This window comes from Muntiacus reevesi, chromosome 2 (genome assembly GCF_963930625.1).
Source record: "Muntiacus reevesi chromosome 2, mMunRee1.1, whole genome shotgun sequence".
Taxonomy (NCBI): Eukaryota; Metazoa; Chordata; class Mammalia; order Artiodactyla; family Cervidae; genus Muntiacus; species Muntiacus reevesi.
Window position 1 is genome coordinate 128,602,346 of NC_089250.1, and position 21,787 is coordinate 128,624,132.

A 21,787-nucleotide genomic window follows, 5' to 3' on the forward strand; every position below is an offset into this window, starting at 1 on the left:
CCTGGACATACTTATAAATATTTATACATATTTATGCATTTAAGCCTATATATGATATATGCCAATTTTTTATACTCTGACTTAATCATTTTTAAGTTCTTCATTTTGTTGCATCTCTTGGTTTACTCATATATGTCTTTAGCTTTTTAAGAAAGATATATGTTATGTGAGTTTTTCTAGGTATAAAAGTATTTTGCTTATACAAAGAACATACAACTTGACAAATTATTAGACTTCAAAATTAAAAGACATTAACTCCTTGGAAGAAAAACTATGATAAACCTAGGCAGCATATTAAAAAGCAGAGTCATTACTTTGCCAACAAAGGTCCGTATAGTCAAAGGTATGGTTTTTCCTGTAGTCATGTATGGATGTGAATGAGGGAGTGAGTGAAAGTCGCTCAGCCATGTCCGACTCTTTGCGACCCCATGGATGTGAGCGTTGGACCATAAGGAAGGCTTCGCACCAAAAAATCAATGCTTTCAAACTGTGGTGTTGGAGAAGACTCTTGAGAGTCCCTTGAACTGCAAGGAGATCAAATCTGTCAATCCTAAAGGAAATCAACCCCCGAATAATCATTGGAAGGACTGATGCTGAAGCTGAAGCTCCAATACTCTGGCCACCTGATGTGAAGAACTAACCCATTGGAAAAGACCCTGATGCTGGGAAAGGTTGAAAGCAGGAGGAGAAGGGGACGACAGAGGACAAGATGGTTGGATTGCATCACCAACTCAATGGACGTGAGTTTAAGTGAGCTCTGGGAATTGTTGAAGGACAGGGAAGCCTGGCATGCTGCAGTCCATGGGGTCCCAAAGAGTTGGACACAGCTGAGCGACTGAGCAGCGACAAAAACCATACATAATCTTTTCTAATATTTTCTGGCTTCTAACATTTCAGCAGTGTGTGGGTATATTAAAGTTTTAAACATTTTTTAAGGTTTTTTGTTTCTGTTTATGAGACTCTTGATTCCAGAGCTTAAAAATTTTTCATTAGTATATATTTAGATATTCCTTGCCCTATATTGATTATTTCTGGTATATAATAGCTGTTTTCAATCTGAAAACTTATGTACGTAGTCCAAGAAAGATTTACATGACTGCAATATTATGGATGCTGGAGGAAGAACCCTCTGGTTGGTTTCAACTTCTGAAGCTACTGACTGTTCTTGTGGTCCTGGACAGTTTGTCCAGTTAGTCACTCTGTCCCCTAGTTTTTACATTTATAAAATGAGAAAGAAATAATGTAACTGAGACTTTATACACTTTTAACAGCAACTCTTCACTCCTCCCTTCCTCCAAGCAACCATAATTTTGTTCATTGCTTTTCCCAGCTTAGATATTTTGAATATCTCATCTACGTGGAATCATGTAGTATTGGTCATTCTGTGACTGGCTTATTTATTTTAGAGGAATATTGTGAGGGTTCATCCATGTTGTCACAAACTGCAGAACATTCTTCTTTTTTAAGGCTGCCTCATGTTCCATTGTATGTGTTTGCCACTTTTTCTTTATCTACTCATCCACTGATGGACAGTTAGGTTATTCCCTTTTCTTGGCTATTGAGAATAATGCTGCAATGAACATGGTAGTGGAAATATCTTTTCAAGATTCTGACTTCAATTGTTTTTAGATTTGTACATTGAAGTGGGAATTATCCTGTGAACTTCTAGCATGACAGGATTTTATGAACATATAACAACAAGATTGGAATGTAAGAGCCTAATACTCAAAGAAAGTAGAAAAAGAAAATTATGCTGATACTATTAGTCATGTCCAACTCTGCAACCCTATGGACTATAACCCACCAGGCTCCCCTGTTCATGGGATTTTTGAGGCAAGAATATTGAAGAATACTAGAGTGAGTTGCCCTTCCCTTCTCTAACAGATGGTCTTTACAACCCAGGGATCAAACTTTCATCTCCTGTGTCTCCTGCACTGCAGATGATACAGTTAAAAAAAAAAAAAATAGACGACAAAAATGCATACAATAGCATCAATTAGGTTTTCCTATCAAAATATGCATAGTTAACAATACTAAAATATCACTAGTTCACCATTAAAAATTAGGATTTTATTAATAGGTTTTGATACACTTAGGGATTGGCTGGCTGGCCTTGACTTTGGGCTGATGATTGGGTTGGATTCATGTCAGTTTGACATGACATGCCTCCCTCTTCAGGGATCCATGACTAAGCATGTCTGCTCTTCACACAGTGAGGGACAGGACCACAAGAGGACTTACCAAAGCCCCTGGTCACAGGTAAAACTTCCTGTTGTATGTCACAGTAACTCACATTCTACTGACCAAAGCAAGTCACATGGCCAAGCCTAAAGTCAATGGAGCAGAAAATAGTGCATATTACTGAGCAATGATACCACAACAGTCTAGTTAAACCACTTACACTGGTTGATTTTGACAGAAAAAGAGGTCGAATCTAAGTGTGAATATGAAATGAGATAAAGAAATGAGATGTAAATATTACCAGCAGATCCATTGATAAAAATGTTGGATAAACTATGCATTATGTTAAACTTAAATCTTTATCCCTGTAGTCCAAACAAAAGAGATATTCTTCAATATGTGTGTGTATCCAGTATTATTTAAAACTGTCACATTAGGTATTAAGGATTGAAACTGTAATGTTTTCTAGCCTTAGAATTGCAAACTTAGACAGCAATTAATCAAAAATCAATCAAGTATATAGAAATGACAAACTTAGAAAAGTTCTAAGAAATAAATCTTTAGGGTGCTGTAAAACCTAAATCAAGGAAAGTTCTGGAGGAAATGGTTCAGACCTGAGGTCTGAAAGATAATGAAGTGTTTCCAAGGCAAAGAACCATGGAAGAAAATTTATGCCCCAAAGCAGAAAAACGAAATATAGGTTTCAAAAAACAAAAAAGAGCAATTTTGTCAGGAGGCTGAAGAGGTAAATTTGAGTCAGATCCTATGGAGTCTGAAGGCATGAAAATAGTTCCAAGATTTCTTACATCATGATTAGAAAAGTGAGATGGTTTCAAAACAGAGGATACAGTATCACAAATTACTAACTCTATCTTGAGTTTACCCCTGTTTTTATGCTCCTTTGGTTTTGTGAGTTGATTTTTATAAGGAAATTTGAACGTGTGCCCACTATTATCTTTAAAAAAATTATAAAGACTTACCTATACAAAGAAATTTTACAAAGTTTTTTTAAAAATTATTATCTATTATTGATGTATTTAGGGATTTAATCTGTTTACCTTTGAAAAACATGTTTCCTAAAAGAGTTAGTGGTAAATAATCTGGTAGCAAACATTTCTTGGGATCTTTAATGACTCTGTTAAATACCATATCTTCAGGAACTGAATTATGCATAGACATTTACATTAGATCAGTGACATCTGGCATAAGGTATTTGCCTAAAAGATTGTTGACTCACTATGTTGTCAAAACATAATAATCACTCCAGGTGTTAAAAATCAGGGAAGGGGAGAGGGAAAAAGAAAAGCACATGATCTTTCCAGTGATTATATGGGGAGTTTGACCTGTAGTTTTTATTAGTCTCTTTAAAGATACCTTAGGACGCAGTTAAGATTCACTTAACAACAACAACAGAAAGCCTAACTTTCTATTGCTGCAAAAACAATATAAACCATTTTACAGTAATCCCTCATGGTAAATCATACTTGGGAGATTTTGTGAATTGCACTCTTACAAAATAAATCAGATTAGTTTCTTTCAAAGACACTGGCAAAAAGAACTTTGGAAAGCACATCAGGGAGGAAAATCTTTATGTACTTGAAAACAAATTACTTAATATTTGTGTATAATGATAATAATAGGTTTAGTATTCCCTGACATAATGTGATTGCCTTTATTATGAGAAAATTATGTGGATCTGAGTAAGTAATTGCTTGATAATTATGTATTTAAGAAAAATGACTGATTCAAGATATCCCCTGATATTGAGGACTTAATTAGTTTGGTCCATTATAGTCTTATTAAAATTCCTTATGTTTGCAAGTTTAGAACATTTTTTGTACAGATCTGCAATTACCTTCTGTAATAATTAATTACCTTCTTATGCTCATAAAGTCAAGACATTATGTTTAGCACTTACTGAAAGAATAAAAATAAAAATATAAAAATGTATTGAGTGATAAAAAAATTTTATATCTTAAGGTTTTATTTTTTACATAAATTTATATTTATTTTATATATTAATTTTGTCAATCTGCATAAATACATTACTTTTTAATTTAAAAATTATAATGTAAGCATGATCACAACAGAATTTTTGTCTGTCATATTCCCATCATCTAAAAAAATTGCCTCATCAGAATATCAGTGTAGCACCATATAACTATGTATGTACTGAATAAAATGACTATTTCAGTAGTGTAGTCCCATATTAATATTTATTGACTTCTACACATGTCAAATTTGTCAGATAAAATAGCATCACAAAGTTCAAATCATACCTTTCACATTTGGAAAGTCATACAATATTTAAATAAGTCACATACTATCTCAAATCATATTTGGAAAGAAGCCTAATACATGAGCAAACAAATCCATTCATTCATTCATTCATAGATGTCACAAATCAAGTCCTTCCTGAGGGCAGTTAGGGTTGGCAGACATCCACAGAGTCCCTCAAAGCTATCGAATACTGTCACTAGTGTTGGCATCTGTGTGCAACTAGGAAAAATGACATTATACTGCAGTTTCTTCTTTAACTTATTTTCACATTAGAATAATAAAACCATTTCACTGGATTATTACCCAGATTTAATAAAGAATGAAAACACTTAGCCAATGCTAGTCACATAGATGTTAGTTACTGTTTCCTCCTCCTCATCCTTGCTTTCAGGGTGATGCAGATATGCCTAACTTTTTCTCTGGTTTGATACAGTGCTTACATACTCATCATGGGTAAACTTTTGGATGTCAGTATCTGGACTCATGAAGTAATTATGGTGTCACTAATGACACTGTAAAATTTGAGAATAATGTTTTCATAAAACACCATGCTAACAGGGTGTTTACAATCCCCACCAAAAAATGTGTACATATTTTAAGTTTCTTACTCCAAATTAGCAAGGTATTTTGCTTAAATAGACATCATTAATTTAGATCACTTCAGAACAATACATGCCTACTTTTATCTTTTGGAGTTTAAGATAAAATGCCCAAGATCTTGACACATAAATTTTAGTTTGTCATTTTAATACTCAAATTACATGACAGATTGGACTCCATATATAACACAATCACTCAGTTCAGTTCAGTTCAGTCGCTCAGCCGCTCAGTCGTGTCCAACTCTTTGCGACCCCATGAATTGCAGCACGCCAGGCCTCCCTGTCCATCACCAACTCCCAGAGTTTACTCAAGCTCATGTCCATCGAGTTGGTGATGCCATCCAGCCATCTCATCCTCTGTCATCCCCTTTTCCTCCTGCCCCCAATCCCTCCCAGCATCAGGGTCTTTTCCAACAAGTCATTGCCAGTTTATAAATCAAAATACATTTTAAGGTACATGAGGAACCTACACAGTGAAGTATAAAATCCACATGACTATAAATCTGAAGGTCTGTGCTCTAGTTCTAGAACCTTCATTTGGTAATGCTTATGTTTCTCTTTTGTAGCTCTTATCAGAAACATTAGCAGATAAATTATATCTATATACATACCTTTTGTCTCCCCCATCTGACTGAACATAAGTCTCATGAGTACAAAAGCCTGTCTGTCTCTCTCATTACTGGTCTATGATCATGAGAGATGGATGTGAGTAGTTATGGATAAGTATCTATGGACAGATACTGGTGGGTCTTAAGCTAAAAACTTGCCAACAATTTAGCCATATGCTGAGGTAAGTAAATTCCTAGAGGTCCTCTAAACCATATAGAAAATTACCCATGTAGCTATGATTCTTGCAATTACCCATAGTATACTCAGAAATATCAATCTTGTTCAACATTAGTTTGAGTGTATAACTCTGATTTAGCACATTGTTTAGTATAGCTGATGTAAGAAAATGTCTATATTAATATAGATCACATGAGTATTAATTTATTAGGAAAATCCAGAGGATTGTGTCTTTATTTTAAAGGATTGATATAACAACAGGCTGTATTAGATATAATTAAGGGAAGTAACACAGAATAGGACAGAGGCTGAGAAGTAAGATTGATGTTTTTCTGGAATTTTCTTGCTTTTTCTATGATCCAATGTATAGTGGCAATTTAACCTCTCGTTCCTCTGCCTTTTCTAAATCCAACTTGTATATCTGGAGGTTCTTGGTTTGGTCACTAAGTCATCTCCAACTTTTTGTGACCGACCCCCATGGACTGCAGCACATCAAGCTTCCCTCTCCATTGCTACCTCGCAGAGTATGCTTGAACTCATGTCCATTGAGTTGGTGATGTCAACAAACCATCTCATCCTCTGTCACCCCCTCCTCCTGATCTCAGTCTTTCCCAGTATCAGAATTTTTTCCAATGAGTTGGCTCTTTGCATCAGGTGGCCAAAGTATTGGAGTTTCAGCTTTAGCTTTGGTTCTTCCAATGAATATTCAGAGTTGATTTTCTTTAGGATTGACAAGTTTGATCTCCTCACTGTCCAAGAGACTCTCAAGAGTCTTTGCCAGCACCACAACTTGAAAGCATCAATTCTTTGGTGCTCAGGCTTCTTTATGGTCCAATTCTCACATTCATACAAAACTAGAAAAAATATAGATTTGACTATATGGACATTTGTCGGGGAATTGATGTCTCTGATTTTTAATACCCTGCTAGGTTTTTCATAGATTTTCTTCCAAGGAGCAAGTGTCTGTTAATTTCATGGCTGTAGTCAACCATCCACAGTGATTCTGGAGTCAAAGAAAATAAAATCTGCCATTGTTTCCGCTTTCTCCCCATCTATTTGCCATGAAGTGATGGAACCAGATGCCAAGATCTTGGCTTTTGAATGCTGGTTTTAAGCTAGCTTTTTCACTGTCTCTTACACTGTCATAAGACACTCTTCAGTTCCTCTTCACTTTCTGTCATTAGAGTGGTATCATCTGTTATTTTAGTCTTGATTCCTACTTGTGAGTCATCCAACATGGCATTTTGCATGATGTACTCTGCATAAAAGTTAAATAATAAGGGTGACAGTATACAGTCTTGATGTACGTGTTTCCCAGTTTTGAACCAGTCCATTTTTCCATGTGTGGTTCTAACTGTTGCTTCTTGACCTGCATACAGGTTTCTCAGGAGTCAGGTAAGATGGTCTGGCATTTCCATCTCTTTAAGAATTTTCCACAGTTTGCTATGATCCACACAGTCAAAGGCATAGTCAAAGAGGCAGAAATAGCTGTTTTTCTGGAATTTCCTTGCTTTCTCCATGATACAACAGATGTTGGCAATTTTATCTCTGGTTCCTCTGCCTTTTCTAAACCCAGCTTGTACATCTGGAATTTCTCAATTCATGTACTGCTAAAACCTAGCTTGATGGATTTTGAGCATTATCTTGCTAGCATGTGAAATGAGTGCAATCGTGCAATAGTTTGAGCATTCTTTGGCATTTTCTTTCTTTGGAATTGGAATGAATACTCAATCTTTTCCAGTCATGTGGCCACTGCTGAGTTTCCCAAATTTAGTGGCATATTGAATGCAATATTTTAATAGCATCATCTTTTAGGATTTGAAATAACTCATATGGAATTCCTTCACCTCCTCTAACTTTGTTCATAGTAATGCTTCCTAAGCCACACTTGAATTCCCTCATCTAGCTCTAGGTGAATGACTATACATACCTTCGTGGTTATATAGGTCATTAAGATCCTTTTGTATAATTCTTCTGTGTATTCTTGCCACTTCTTCTTAATCTAGTCTACTTCTGTTAGGTCTTTACCATTTCTATCCTGTATTGTGTTAAATAATTTTTATCTGATGGCAAATAAAAAGTCCTTTGGGATTTGTTCTAAACTGCAGTTGATTTCTGTCATCTCCCTGATGCCAAGTTAAGGTTTTCAGCACTTGAATGATTAAGTTCCCAGTCATATCATGATCCTTATTTTGAACATTTTATTTAGGCAAATGTATCTCTCTAAAAGTGAGTTTCATTCATTTGAAAATTCAATAGAAGTATCAAAGGATATTTTGGTGAATGGAGTTGGGATTAAGAAGGGTTGCTGTGCTAGCACTTCATTCAGTTCAGTTCAGTGGCTCAGTCATGTCCGACTCTTTGCGTCCCCATGGACTGCTACACACCAGGCCTCCCTGTCCATGACCAACTCCCAGAGTTTACTCAAACTCATGTCCATTGAGTCGGTGATGTTATCCAGCCATCTCATCCTCTGTCATCCCCTTCTCCTCCCGCCTCCAATCTTTTCCAGCATCAGGATCTTTTCCAATGAGTCAGATCTTCACATCAGGTGGCTAAAGTATTGGAGTTTCAGCTTCAGCATCAGTCCTTCCAGTGAACACCCAGGACTCATCTCCTTCAGGATGGACTGGTTGGATCTCCTTGCAGTCCAAGGGTCTCTCAAGAGTCTTCTCCAACACCACAGTTCAAAAGTATCAATTCTTCAGGGCTCAGCTTTCTTTATAGTCCAACTCTCACATCCATACATGACTACTGGAAAAACCATAGCTATGACTAAATGAATATTTGTTGGTAAAGTAATGTCTCTGCTTTTTAACATGCTGTCTAGGCTAGTCATAACTTTTTTCCAAGGAGCAAGTATCTTTTAATTTCATGGCTGAAGTCACAATCTGCAGTGATTTTGGAGCCCCCAAAATATAAAAGTCTATCACTGTTTTCACTGTTTCCCCATCTATTTGTGATGAAGTGATGGAACCAGATGCCATGATCTTAGTTTTCTGAATGTTGAGCTTTAAGCCAACTTTTTCACTCTCCTCTTTCACTTTCATCAAGAGGCTCTTTAGTTCTTCTTCGCTTTCTGCCATAAGGGTGGTGTCAATTGCATCTCTGAGGTTATTGATATTTCTTTCAGCAATCTTAATTCCAGCTTGTGCTTCATCCAGCCCAGAGTTTCTCATGATGTACTCTGCATAAAAATTAAATAAGCAGGGTGACAGTATACAGCCTTGACTTACTCCTTTCCCTATTTGGAACCAGTTGGTTATTCCATGTCCAGTTCTAACTGTTGCTTCCTGACCTGAATACAGATTTCTCAAGAGGCACCTCATTAGTCTTTTAAAATTATGGTTATCTGAAGTAATGCTTGCTCAGATAATGAGGTCTGCTGGATTTATAGAAATAGCTGCCAAGCTAAATGAAGAGATTTAAAACAAGCTGTTCTGCTATGTTTCTTACATTTCCTCAGTTTCCATTATTTTTTAAAGAAACTCATTTTATTTACCCTTCAGAGTATTCCAAGAGGTATAATGATAGGAAACTCTATCTTTGTCACCACTGCCTGTTGAGAATCTTCACAGAAAATCTCATCACTTTACTGTTAAATTAATGTTTATGTCTTGGTTAGTTCTGTCTAAATTTCTTGCCTTTATTAATGTCATTTCAAAATGGCTGGATAAATATGGAAAAATTCCAAAATTGCTTAAATAGTCTTATTTTCTATGTAATATTACATATACTATGAGATTATGCACTAATGTTTCATAGATTGTGTTGTATCTTAGTGACTCAGAAGGTAAAGAATTTGCCCACAGTGTGAGAGACCTGGGTTCAATCCCTGCATTGGGAAGATTCCCTAGAGAAGGAGATGGCTGACCACTCTTGTATTCTTAGAGCTTCCCTGATGGCTCAGGTGGTAAAAATCTGCTTGCAATGGGGGAGGATCTGAGTTCGATCCTGGAGTTGGGAAGATCCCCAGGAGAAAGGAATGACTACCCACTCCAGTATACTTGCTTGGAGAATTCTATGGATAGAGGAACCTTGTGAGTTACAGTCCATGGCGTTGCAAAGAGTTTGACATGACAGAAAGACTAACACTTTCAAAGTCCATTTTATAGTCTCCTGGTAAATGACAAAACATGTCTTGAAACAGCAAAATATATTTCACTGCACAAGATTAAAATATCTGTACTCTAGGGATGATATATAAAGATATAGCTATTGAATTAAAGAATAAAATTAAATAAATTCCACTAAGTGGATATCTTATGAGGGCTTCCCTCATATCCCAATTGCTTAAAAAATCCACCTACAATGCAGGAGACCCGGCTTCATTTCCTGGGTCAGGAAGATCCGCTGGAGAAGGGATAGGCTACCCACTCCAATACTCTTGGGCTTCCCTTGTGGCTCAGCTGGTAAAGAATCTGCCCGCAATGTGGGAGACCTGAGTTCAATCCCTGGGTTGGGAAGATCTACTGGAGAAGGGAAAGGCTACCCATTCCAGTATTCTGGCCTGGAAAATTCCATGGACTGTATAGCCCATGGGGTATAAAAGAGTCAGATACAACTGAGCAACTTTCACTTTCAAGTAACTATCTAAGATTTTTTTTTCTTGATGGTGACCTAAAACAATAAGATAATTAATCTTATACACTTGAACCCACAATTTGAGTACATTTCCTAAACAACTATGGCAGGTTAAAAGAGCACAGAGAAAAGCATAGCACTAAAATTTTTAAAGATTAAGATTTCTTTTGTGAAAAGAGCACTTTCTTCAATATTGAAGGTCCAAAAATATCTCTCTTATTATAGTTATAAATACATACATGTAAAAATAAAGTATAATTATATACTATGTTATCATAAACCAAAATAGAAAACAATGATGAAGAATATTTATTTCAATTTAAGTGTGTTTTAATAGATTCATTTACTTTAAAAAATAATAATAAATATGATTAACTAATGTATTCAACTGAAAGAAATATCAACTTATTGGAAATATGTAAGAGTAAAGAAAGATCACTCTATTTCTAGTGCAATTTAAAATAAAGGAATAAATATTTGGTAAATTTTTATTGCATAAATGGTAATTTGAATATTTATATCTCATTATCTCACAGCTATAAAAATGTGTAACTCCTAAACTTAGTGGACCATTTTAAAAAATATAATTAGTGAATTTTATACAATATGATACTGTGATATGTATTAAATTTTACTATGATCAGGTATTAAATAATATGTAATAATTGAAATGATAAATATTGAAAAGCAGAGACATTACTTTGCCAGCAAGTTCCATATAGTCAGAGCTATGGTTTTTCCAGTAGTCATGTTTGGATGTGATAGTTGGACCATAAAAAAACCGAGTGCCAAAGAACTGATGCTTTTGAACTGTGGTGTTGGTGAAGACTCTTGAGAGTCCCTTGGGCTGCAAGGAGATCAAACCAGTCAGTCCTAGAGGAAATCAGTCCTGAATATACATTGGAAGGACAATGCTGAAGTTTCAATACTTTGGCCACCTGCTGCGAAGAACTGACTTATTGGAAAAGACCCTGATGCTGGGAAAGATTGAAGGCAGGAGGAGAATGAGATGACAAGGATGAGATGATTTGATGGCATCACCGACTCAATGGATTTGAGTTTGAGCAAATTCCAGGAGTTGGTGATGGACAGGGAAGCCTGGAAGTGCTGCAGTCCATGGGGTCACAAAGTATTGGACACAACTGAGTGACTGAATTGAACTGAACCAAATGATAAAAATTTTTAGTGATAAAGTTTATAATGATCTCTTTTTAGTTGTTTTGTACTTCTGAATTGCACATTATTAAGATTAATGCCACGTGCTGTGCTTAGTCACTCAGTCATATCTGATTCTTTGTGACCCCATCAACTGTAACTCACCAGGCTCCTCTGTCTATGGGTATTCTCCAGGCAAGAATACTGGAGTAAGTTGCCATGCCGTTCTCCAGGGGATCTTCCCAGCCCAGGGATCAAACCCAGATCTGAGCCACCAGGGAAGCCCAAGACTATTAGAATGGGTAGTGTGTGCCTTCTTCAGGGGATCTTCCCAACCCAGGAATCGAAACGGGGAGTCCTGTATTGCAGGTAGGTTCTTTAACAGTTGAGCAACCAGGAAATCCCTGATTAAAGCCATAATAGTTTTAATTTTTATTAATTTCTAAAAAACCATGCATTTGACCTGATTCATGTTGTAAATACTCCTGGGGCAATTCTAGGCAAGTTCACTGAAGCTGTTCCCCAAGCTAATTACATTCACTTATTACAAAATTCAATTATTTAACTATAAAAGCAAGGCTCTTTTTTTAACATTTCATCTCAGTTTTATTCTTAAATATAGAAGAGAGCCATTCATTTGCTTAAAAATTTGTGTGGAAATAGTTCTAGCTAGTAATTATAGTTTGTTGCAACCAAACTACCTATTAACATTTATTCTATAAGTAGTTTAAAAAATATGACACCCAGACCATATAATCATGTTATATATTCACAAAAGGAAATACTGGCCTGTATCAGCAAGATCTTCTTTTCTGTGATGAGTTCAGGGACAGGCTTCACTAAAAAGAAAAAAATTCTCTAACACATTTTAATAATTAGTAGAATTGAAAACTTAGCCTTAAAAGAGTGACCATAGATTGAATATTTTTTGTCTTATCTCCCTTCTTGTCTAATTTTTAAAAAATTAATTAGTTAATTTTAATTGGAGGCTAATTATGTTGCAATATTGTGGTGGGTTTTGCCATACATTTACATGAATCAGCCATGGGTGTACATGTGTCCCCCATCCTGAAACCCCCTCCCACCTCCCTCCCCATCCCATCCTTCAGGGTCATCCCAGTGCACTGTCCCTGAGCACCCTGTCTCGTGCATTGAACCTGGACTGGCAATCTATTTCACATACAGTACTATACATGTTTCAATGCTATTCTCTCAAATCATCCCACGCTCGCCTTCTCCCACAGAGTTCAAATGTCCGTTCTTTATCTCTGTGTCTCTTTAGCTGTCTCACATATAGGGTCATCATTACCATTTTTCTAAATTCCAAATATATGCATTAATATACTGTATTGGTATTTTTCTTTCTGAGTTACTTCACTCTGTATAATTGACTCCAGTTTCATCTACCTCACTATAACTGATTCAAATGCATTCTTCTTAATAGCTGAGTAATATTCCATTGTGTATATATACCACAGCTTTCTTATCCATTAGTCTGCTGATGGACATCTAGGTTGCTCCCATGTCCTAGCTATTGTAAACAGTGCTGTGATGAACATTGGGGTACATGTGTCTCTTTCAATTCTGGTTTCCTCAGTGTGTATGCCCAGAAGTTGGATTGCTGGGTCATAAGGCAGCTCTCTTTCCAGTTTTTTAAGGAGTCTCCACACTGTTCTCCATAGTGACTGTAACAGTTTGCATTCCCACCAACAGTGTAAGAGGGTTCTCTTTTCTCTGCACCCTCAGTAGCATTTATTGTTAGTAGACTTTTTGATAGCAGTCATTCAGACCGGTGTGAGATGGTACCTCACTGTGGTTTTGATTTGCACTTCTCTGATAATGAGTGATGGTTAAGCATCTTTCATGTGTTTGTTAGCCATCTGTGTGTCTTCTTTAGATACATGTCTATTTAGTTCTTTGGCCCATTTTTTGATTAGGTCATTTATTTTTCTGGAATTGAGCTGCAGGAACTGTTTGTATATTTTTGAGATTAATTCTTTGTCAGGTACTTCATTTGCTATTATTTTCTCCCATTCTGAGCGCTGTCTTTTCACCTTGTTTATAGTTTCCTTCGTTGTGCAAAAGGTTTTAAGTTTAATTATGTTCCATTTGTTTATTTTTGCTATTATTTTCATTACACTGGGAGATGGGTTGTGGAGGATCCTGTGGTGATTTATGTCAGAGAGTGTTTTGCCTATGTTTTCCTCTAGGAGTTTTGTCATTTCTGGTCTTATATTTAGATCTTTAACCCATTTTGAGTTTATTTTTGTGTATGGTGTTACAAAGTGTTCTATTTTCATTCTTTTACAAGTGGTTGACCAGTTTTCCCAGCACCACTTGTTAAAGAGATTGTCTTTTCTCCAGTGTATGTTCTTGCATCCTTTGTCAAATATAAGGTGTCCATAGGTATGTGTATTTATTTCTAGGCTTTCTATTTTTTTCCATTGATCTATATTTCTGTCTTTGTGCCAGTACCATACTGTCTTGATGACTATAGCTTTGTAGTATAGCCTGAAGTCAGGCAGGTTGATTCCTCCAGTTCCATTCTTCTTTCTCAAGATTCCTTTGGCTGTTTGAGGTTTTTTGTATTTCCATACAAATTGTGAAGTTATTTGTTTTAGTTCTCTGAAAAATACCATTGGTAGCTTGATAGGGGTTGAATTGAATCTATAGATTGCTTTGGCTTATATACTCATTTTCACTATATTGATTCTTCCAATCCATGAGCATGGTGTATTTCTTCATCTATCAGTGTCATCTTTGATTTCTTTCATCAGTGTTTTATAGTTTTCTATGTACAGGTTTTTTGTTTCTTTAGGTAGATTTATTCCTATTTTATTATTTTCATTGCAACAGTGAATGTAATTGTTTCCTTAATTTCTCTTTCTGTTTTCTCATTGTTAGTGTATAGGAATGCAAGGGATTTCTCTGTGTTAATTTTATACCCTGCAACTTTACTATATTCATTGATTAACTCTAGTAATTTTCTGGGTTTTTTTTTTTTTTTTTTTTTTTTTTTTTTAGGGTTTTCTATGTAGAGGATCATGTAATCTGCAAACAGTGAGAGTTTTACTTCTTCTTTTCCAGTCTGGATTCCTTTTATTTCTTTTTCTTCTCTAATTGCTGTGGCTAACACTTCCAAAACTATGTTGAATAGTAGTGGTGAGAGTGGGCACCCTTGTCTCCTTCCTGACTTTATGGGAAATGTTTTCAATTTTTCACCATTGAGGATAATGTTTGCTGTGGGTTTATCATATATGGCTTTTATTATGTTGAGGTATGTTCCTTCTATGCCTGACTTCTGGAAGGTTTTTTGTCATAAATGGATGTTTAACTTTATCAAAGCCTTTCTCTGCATCTATTGAGATAATCATATGGTTTTTACAGAATCCAACAACATATTAAAAAGATCATACATCATGACCAAGTGGGCCTTATCCCAGGGATACAAGGAGTCTTCAATATTGGCAAATCAATCTATGTGATACTTCACATTAACAAACTGAAACAAGGCTATTATTTAAAAATATATATATTTTAGAAGGAAAATTAGGAAGAGAGGGAAGGAAACAGAGAAGAAAAGGAGAGGAAAGAGAAAATAGAGTGAAGAAGAGAAGAAGGTTGTGAGAAGAGAGGAAGAAATAAAATGGAAGAAAGAGAAAAAACATGAATATATTCAAAGAACATCTAAATCATTTTAGATGTTTAGTTGTATTATGTTTTATGAAATGAAATGTTGTCCCTTGATAACAGGGCGATGGGAGAAACAATTGAAATGTCTTTTATGGGCTTAAAATGTCATCTTAGGGCCACATTTTCTTTATGTGATAGTAATCTGTGACATCAGAATTCAAACCTACTGGTATGGCTAATATATAACATATATGTTCTTCTACATACAACCTTGTTTGTAGCAATACTCCAGGAAGATTGTAAGATATTCTGGATAGCAAAATATTGTAGGCATCTTCAGGATAACACTCTGTAACACTAAAAGTTGTTTGGTTTAAGTTTGTTTGTTTGTTTTATCAGTTTAAGCTATAAATTCCAAATGTATCACTAATACCTTGGCATTATTAGACAGATGCCAAGTATAGCTGACATATTGTACATTTCTTGATAACCGAGTCATGATAGTCCAAAGAATCGCAGTACTATAGACTGAATGGATATTGATGTTAGTAGAAACTGAAAATTTGTTTTTGAAGTGGTTTTTGCTGTAATTTTTCTCTAGGAACAAAAGTGCCAAAAATTTAAATTTAGGATTATTAACAAATGGGAGGTATGTAAATCATGATCTAGAAGAAGTTATACAGGACTTGAGTGGAGGTAGAGAAGATAAAAGTGCCTGTCACAGAGCCGTGGGACACTCTAAGAAGAGTGGGAACAAGCAGAATCTGAGATGGAGTCACAAGATAGGAAGAAGGAAAAACAAAAGAGTGAACAGAGTTGCATCAGGTGTTCAAGGAGGTAGTGATAAACCAAGATGGCATGAATGAAAGGATTGGACTTACAGCTAGTAATTAGGGGATTATACAAGTTCTGTAGGCTGACATATTTGTCCTGTAACCCCAATGTGACTCAGGAATCAACATGAGCAATACATTCTGTTCAAGGATAGTCATGAAGAAGGTCAACAATATCAAGAACAATGTTCTCAGAACCATCATCCCACAAGCCTCATTAGCCAAATGAGCCTATGAGGTAACATTGGTGCTACATCCTTATATCACATCAGGATAATGCTGAATAGAGGTGTTCTTCTCTAAAGAGTTTTGTGATATAACACAGTGTTTGTTAAGGTTTGAAATCAAACTTGACCACATATTAACTCTGAGTCTGAGGTGTTTGTTTTCCTTCTAGGACTGATGAGATTTACTGGCTGTAAGCACTTAGAAAAAGTAGAGTGCCCACCCCATTATAATTAAAAGTAAAGCCAGTCTTAATTCTAATATAAGTGATGACATTCAATGTATTTTTGACTGTTCTAGTTACAGACTCTTTTTCAAAATTATCAAATGTTAGCTTTTCTTTACAAATAAATTTTTTTGTTTGCTATTCTAACTTATCTTGATATGTGTCTGGGACATTTCAGCATTTTTAAATACCATATAAGCTCCAAGTTCATTTAAAAAATGTTTGGTAGACTATATATGTAAAAATTTTAGTGTGATTCTCACATGTAATAAGCTTCCAACAGATATTAGCTATCATTATTTTACTATTATTACTATCGTCATTGTAGTAATGTTATCCTAAAGGATTGTTGTGAGAATTGATTTATGAAAATAACCTTGCCTAGTAAACAGCATAGAACAGATGGCAAATAATATTTATTTTACTTTCATACCCACTAGTCCGGTTTACCTTAATCCTTCACACTTTATCTTCTCTGAGCATCACAGAGTTCTAACAAGGAAAATAACTTATAATGATCTCAGATGATGAAATATTAAAGAGAAACAATGTTCAAGAAAGAATGTGAAGTTCATATAATTAGAGAAATATGGAGGGAAGACATCCAAGGAAACCTTTGATTTATTCTTTTGCATAAATAATTTTAAATAACATGTAATAAAGACACTTCTCTGATTCAGATTGTTATTCTAAAGAAATAAAAGTTCTGCTACATTTTAAACCTGAAAATATGAAAAGTTAAAATATCATTTTTTATTTCTAATGACTATTTATTTTACAAATCAATTTTGCATTTTCACTACATTTTGTCTTCATTTTGTGAAATAATATATAATTTTATTTTAGGGATTACCTGCAAGCCGTGTGAGGTATAGGGTAGATGATGTCCAATTTCCCTATCCTGCAAGTATTTTTGATGTAGAAGAAGATTCTGGAAGAGTAATAACTCGAGTTAATCTTAATGAAGAACCTACAACAATTTTTAAGGTCAGTTCAGTGTTTTCTCTATAGTGTCTATTTGATATTTAACTTTTGTTTTAGAGTTTGGTTTAACAAACAACCATACACTTTCCCATTTTTCTCCTTTTTAATATTTTAAAGTTATAAAGCAGTACATTTTTACTGCACAGGCACTTAGAAACTACAGTTAAGTAAAAAGAAAAAAAATGCTTGATATTTCTCTTCTTGGAAATTAAAATTTACCATCTTATCTCTATCTTTGTGATAAAATTCCCTGCAAATGAAAGCATACAAAATTTTTAAAAATAGAATGACTGTGTGATTTTATGATTTATAATACTTTAAAAAATTTAAATATATGAATACTATTAATGATATTTAAATGGTTAGACAATATTCTATTGTATGAATATATATTGTTTTTAGTTTTTTTGTCCAATAACTTGTTGTTGGATAATTAGTCTGTTTCCAATTTTTGTTACAACAATATTTACTGTTGCAAAACTCCTTGTTCAGATATAATTTGCCGCTTGATATTTCTTTTCCTCAAGATCAGTACCTAGAGGCAATTGTTGGTTCAAGTTTATATCTTCTTGATACATTATACTTTTAGAAAATTTGAAATAATATTATCCTTCCCTATTATCATAAATAACCCATTATATTAAATGCTTGACTGTTTCCATTCTCTGTAGTTACTAGAAAAATTTTGTCTCTGAGAATAAAGCCTTTGACCATACATTGGGGAAATACTTTCATCAGTTAACCTTGTGAATATCAGTGAGCTCTGTCTCACATAATTTTATCTCCATTTGAAATAATTATTCTGTTTGTAAGTATTAACCTGAAGGCAAATTGTGACTCTCAGGATGACCCTTCATTGTGGTTCCATGATCTAGTTTGATTTAGTTTAGTCACCTGCAGTATCCAACATTATATACATTCTAGAGAAATACATAGTTTTGAACTTTAATATTTCTTAAACTTAAGTTCTTCTTGACATAATACAGTTAGTCAAAAAATGATTGATTATAAAAACTATCTTAGTAATAAATAATATACAGATATTAATCTTAAGACTAAAACTTTTTCTTTAGTTCACATCATTTGAACATTCTTTATTCTACAGTATGAACTTGGTTTTCTATAATTAATTGTTTTTAAGACAGTGCATATCAAAGTGTGTTAAACTATGAAGATTTCCAATTTTATCTTCCAAAGTGAAGTATTTCTTCTGTATAATCTTGCAGACAATTGATTCACTGGAAAAAATTAATTTCTTTTTATAAGCAAGCTAATTAGCTTTTTGCTATCGACGATACTGAGCTTAATACTTTTAAAATGTGTTTAAACTTATAAAGGTTTCATGTTTTTACTGTAGGCACCAGTGGAATTGTGAAAGAGAGAATAGGTTTTGAGAGGTGTAGTATCTTATACCTGTTTTACTGCTAGCTTTAAAAAAAATTTATTTTATTTGAAGGCTAATTACTTTACAATATTGTAGTGTTTTTTCGCCATACATTGACATGAATCAGCCATGGGTGTACATGTGTTCCCCCATCCTGAACCCCCTTCCCAACTCCTTCCCTATCCCATCCCTCAGGGTTGTCCCAGTGCACCGTCTTTGAGTGCCCTGTTTCATTATATCATAAAACTATTAACTGAATTTCTTTGAGCTTTCTCACCTGGAAAATGGGAATAATAACATCTACTGGTGGGATTGCTGTGCATATCCTAGCATGTGTCTTCTACTTGGTAGGCAATGAGAAAATGAATATTGCTCCCCCTTTTGGAACCAGGCAGTTCAATAATTTAAAACATTAATGGAAAAATTATGCGTTTGTCTTCTTCTTTTAAATCATCTTTAACTAGAGTTTTTATTACCTTTTAAGTTGGTCATTGTTGCTTTTGATGATGGTGAGCCTGTGATGTCCAGCAGTGCCACTGTGAAGATTCTTGTCTTACATCCAGGAGAAATCCCACGGTTTACACAAGAGGAATACAGGTATTGATTACTATCAGGTTTTGTAATATACAAAGATTTTTTATTCTGTTTTGTTTTCTTTTAGGCTCTCAAAATTGATGTGATGTGAATTTATCAGTGAAGCAGACCTAATTTTACTTTAAGCTTTCCTAAATTAACATAATATTTATTTTAAAAGTTAATATACTTAAATGATAATCTAGTATAAGTATCAGTTTTAGAAATGCTTTGATGAATAATGGATCCTTTAAAATAGTTAAAGTTAGTTTTGAAAAATGCAGTATTATGTTTTGTGGTTTAAATTGCAACTGATTAATTATCTCAGTGGTAAAAATTAGATATTTAGTTTCTTGTTGCTGCCAGTTACATTATATCATTTAATTCTGAGTTATATCTGAGATGATATTTCTTATATAATCAGTAAGTGAGAGAATGTGTGTGTGTTTACATTTATATGTATAGTATATATTTCAGCTATAGAGTCAGTATATATACTCTTAGTCAGGCAAGGCTGTCATAACAAATTTCAAGGATTCGTGTCTTAAACAACAGACATTATTTTCACACACCTCTAGAGGCTAGAAGTTCAAAATCAGGGATTCAGCATGATCGGGTTCTGGTGAAAGGTATCTACTTGGCTTGCAGACTGTTGCCTTGTTGCTATAATCTGACATAGAGGAAAGTGAAAGAAAGCAGGTCTCTGGTGTCTTTTCTTACAAAGGCACTAACCCCAAGATAAGTGCTCCCGCTTCATGATCTCTTCTAAACCTAGATACCTTCCAAGGCCCAATCTCCAAATAGCATCCCACTGAAGGTTAGGATGTCAAATATGAATTTTAGGGGAACACAGTTCAGTTCATTTTGTGTGTTAGAAAGAGAATTTATTGAAAAAATAAAGAAACTAAAATCACTATATGTTCATGATTGCTTCATGATTGGATGTAAGTGAAAGGATATTCTGTAATGTTCACCTGCAAATATAGCATTTCTTTCATGATTTTTCAAAATTCAATTAAGTTAAAATATTAATGTGCTTTATTAGTGTGTTAGGACCTGTTGGAGATAGTTTTCTCAAAAACATTTGAAAGAGACTTACTATATACTGTATTTCTCTATTTACTCATTCTGGACATAGACTTAAAAGATAGCTAGTTGTTACACTCCAGAGGCTCACAATATGGGTTGGAAACAAAGGAGTATATGGAAAGCATAATACATTGTAAAAACACAATAATAGAAGGTCAAAATACTAAGGAAGCATGTTAGAGACACACTTAATGGTGTCTGAATATGATGACCGTAATTTTTAGCTGCTTCTTGAAGAAAGAGTAGAGTTTCAGTTCAGTTCAGATGCTCCATTGTGTCCCACTCTGCGACCCCATGGACTGCAGCATGCCAGTCTTCCCTGTCCATCACCAACTCCCGGAGTTTACTCAAACTCATGTCCATTGAATTGGTGATGCCATCCAACCGTCTATCTCATCCTCTGTCCTCCCCTTCTACTCCTACCTTCAATATTTCCCAGCATCAGAGTCTTTTCCTATAAGTCGGTTCTTCACATCAGGTGGCCAAAGTATTGGAGTTTCAGCTTTAGCATCAGTCCTTCCAATGAATATTCAGGACTGCTTTCATTTAGGATGGACTGGTTGGATCTCCTTGCTGTCCAAGTGACTCTCAAGAGTCTTCAACACCACAGTTCAAAAGCATCAATTCTTCAGTGCTTAGCTTTCTTTCTCTTTTTTCAGTTTTTTTTTATTAATTTATTTTTTATTGAAGGATAATTGCTTTACAGAATTTTGCTGTTTTCTGTCAAACCTCAACATGAATCAAGCAAAGGTATACAAATGTTCCCTTCCCTTTGAATCTCCCTCCCGTCTCCCTCCCCATCCCACCACTCTAGGTTGATACAGAGCCCCTGTTTGAGTTTTTCCTGAGCCATATGGCACTTTCTCTTTGGCTATCTATTTTACATACAGTAATGTAAGTTTCCATGTTAATCTTTCCATACATCTCACCCCCTCCACCCCTCTTATAGTACAACTCTCACATCCATACATGACTACTGGAAAAACCATAGCATTGGCTAGACAGACCTTTGTTGGCACAGTGATGTCTCTGCTTTTAAATATGCTGTCTAGGTTGGTCATAATTTTTCTTCCAAGGAGCAAGCATCTTTTAATTTCATGGACGCAGTCACCATCTGAAGTGATTTTGGAGCCCAAGAAAGCAAAGTCTGTCCTGTTTCCATTGTTTCCCATCCACTTCCATGGGACCAGATGCCACGATCTTAGTTATCCGAATGTTGAGTTTTAAGCCCACTTTTTCACTATCCTCTTTCACT

The 21,787-nt window shown here is 35.0% G+C and overlaps 1 protein-coding gene across 14 annotated transcripts in view; it reads left to right on the top strand.

Annotated features, from left to right (window-relative positions):
• The window catches only part of PCDH15 (protocadherin related 15), a 767,128-nt gene that overhangs the window by 577,696 nt on the left and 167,645 nt on the right, over nucleotides 1-21,787 (top strand). For all 14 annotated transcript variants that reach the window (XM_065919987.1, XM_065919986.1, XM_065919983.1 and 11 more), the window contains 2 exons: nucleotides 17,349-17,489; nucleotides 19,355-19,467. In XM_065919987.1, the coding sequence (XP_065776059.1) occupies nucleotides 17,349-17,489; nucleotides 19,355-19,467 (254 nt within the window). The remainder of the gene's footprint in view (nucleotides 1-17,348; nucleotides 17,490-19,354; nucleotides 19,468-21,787) is intronic.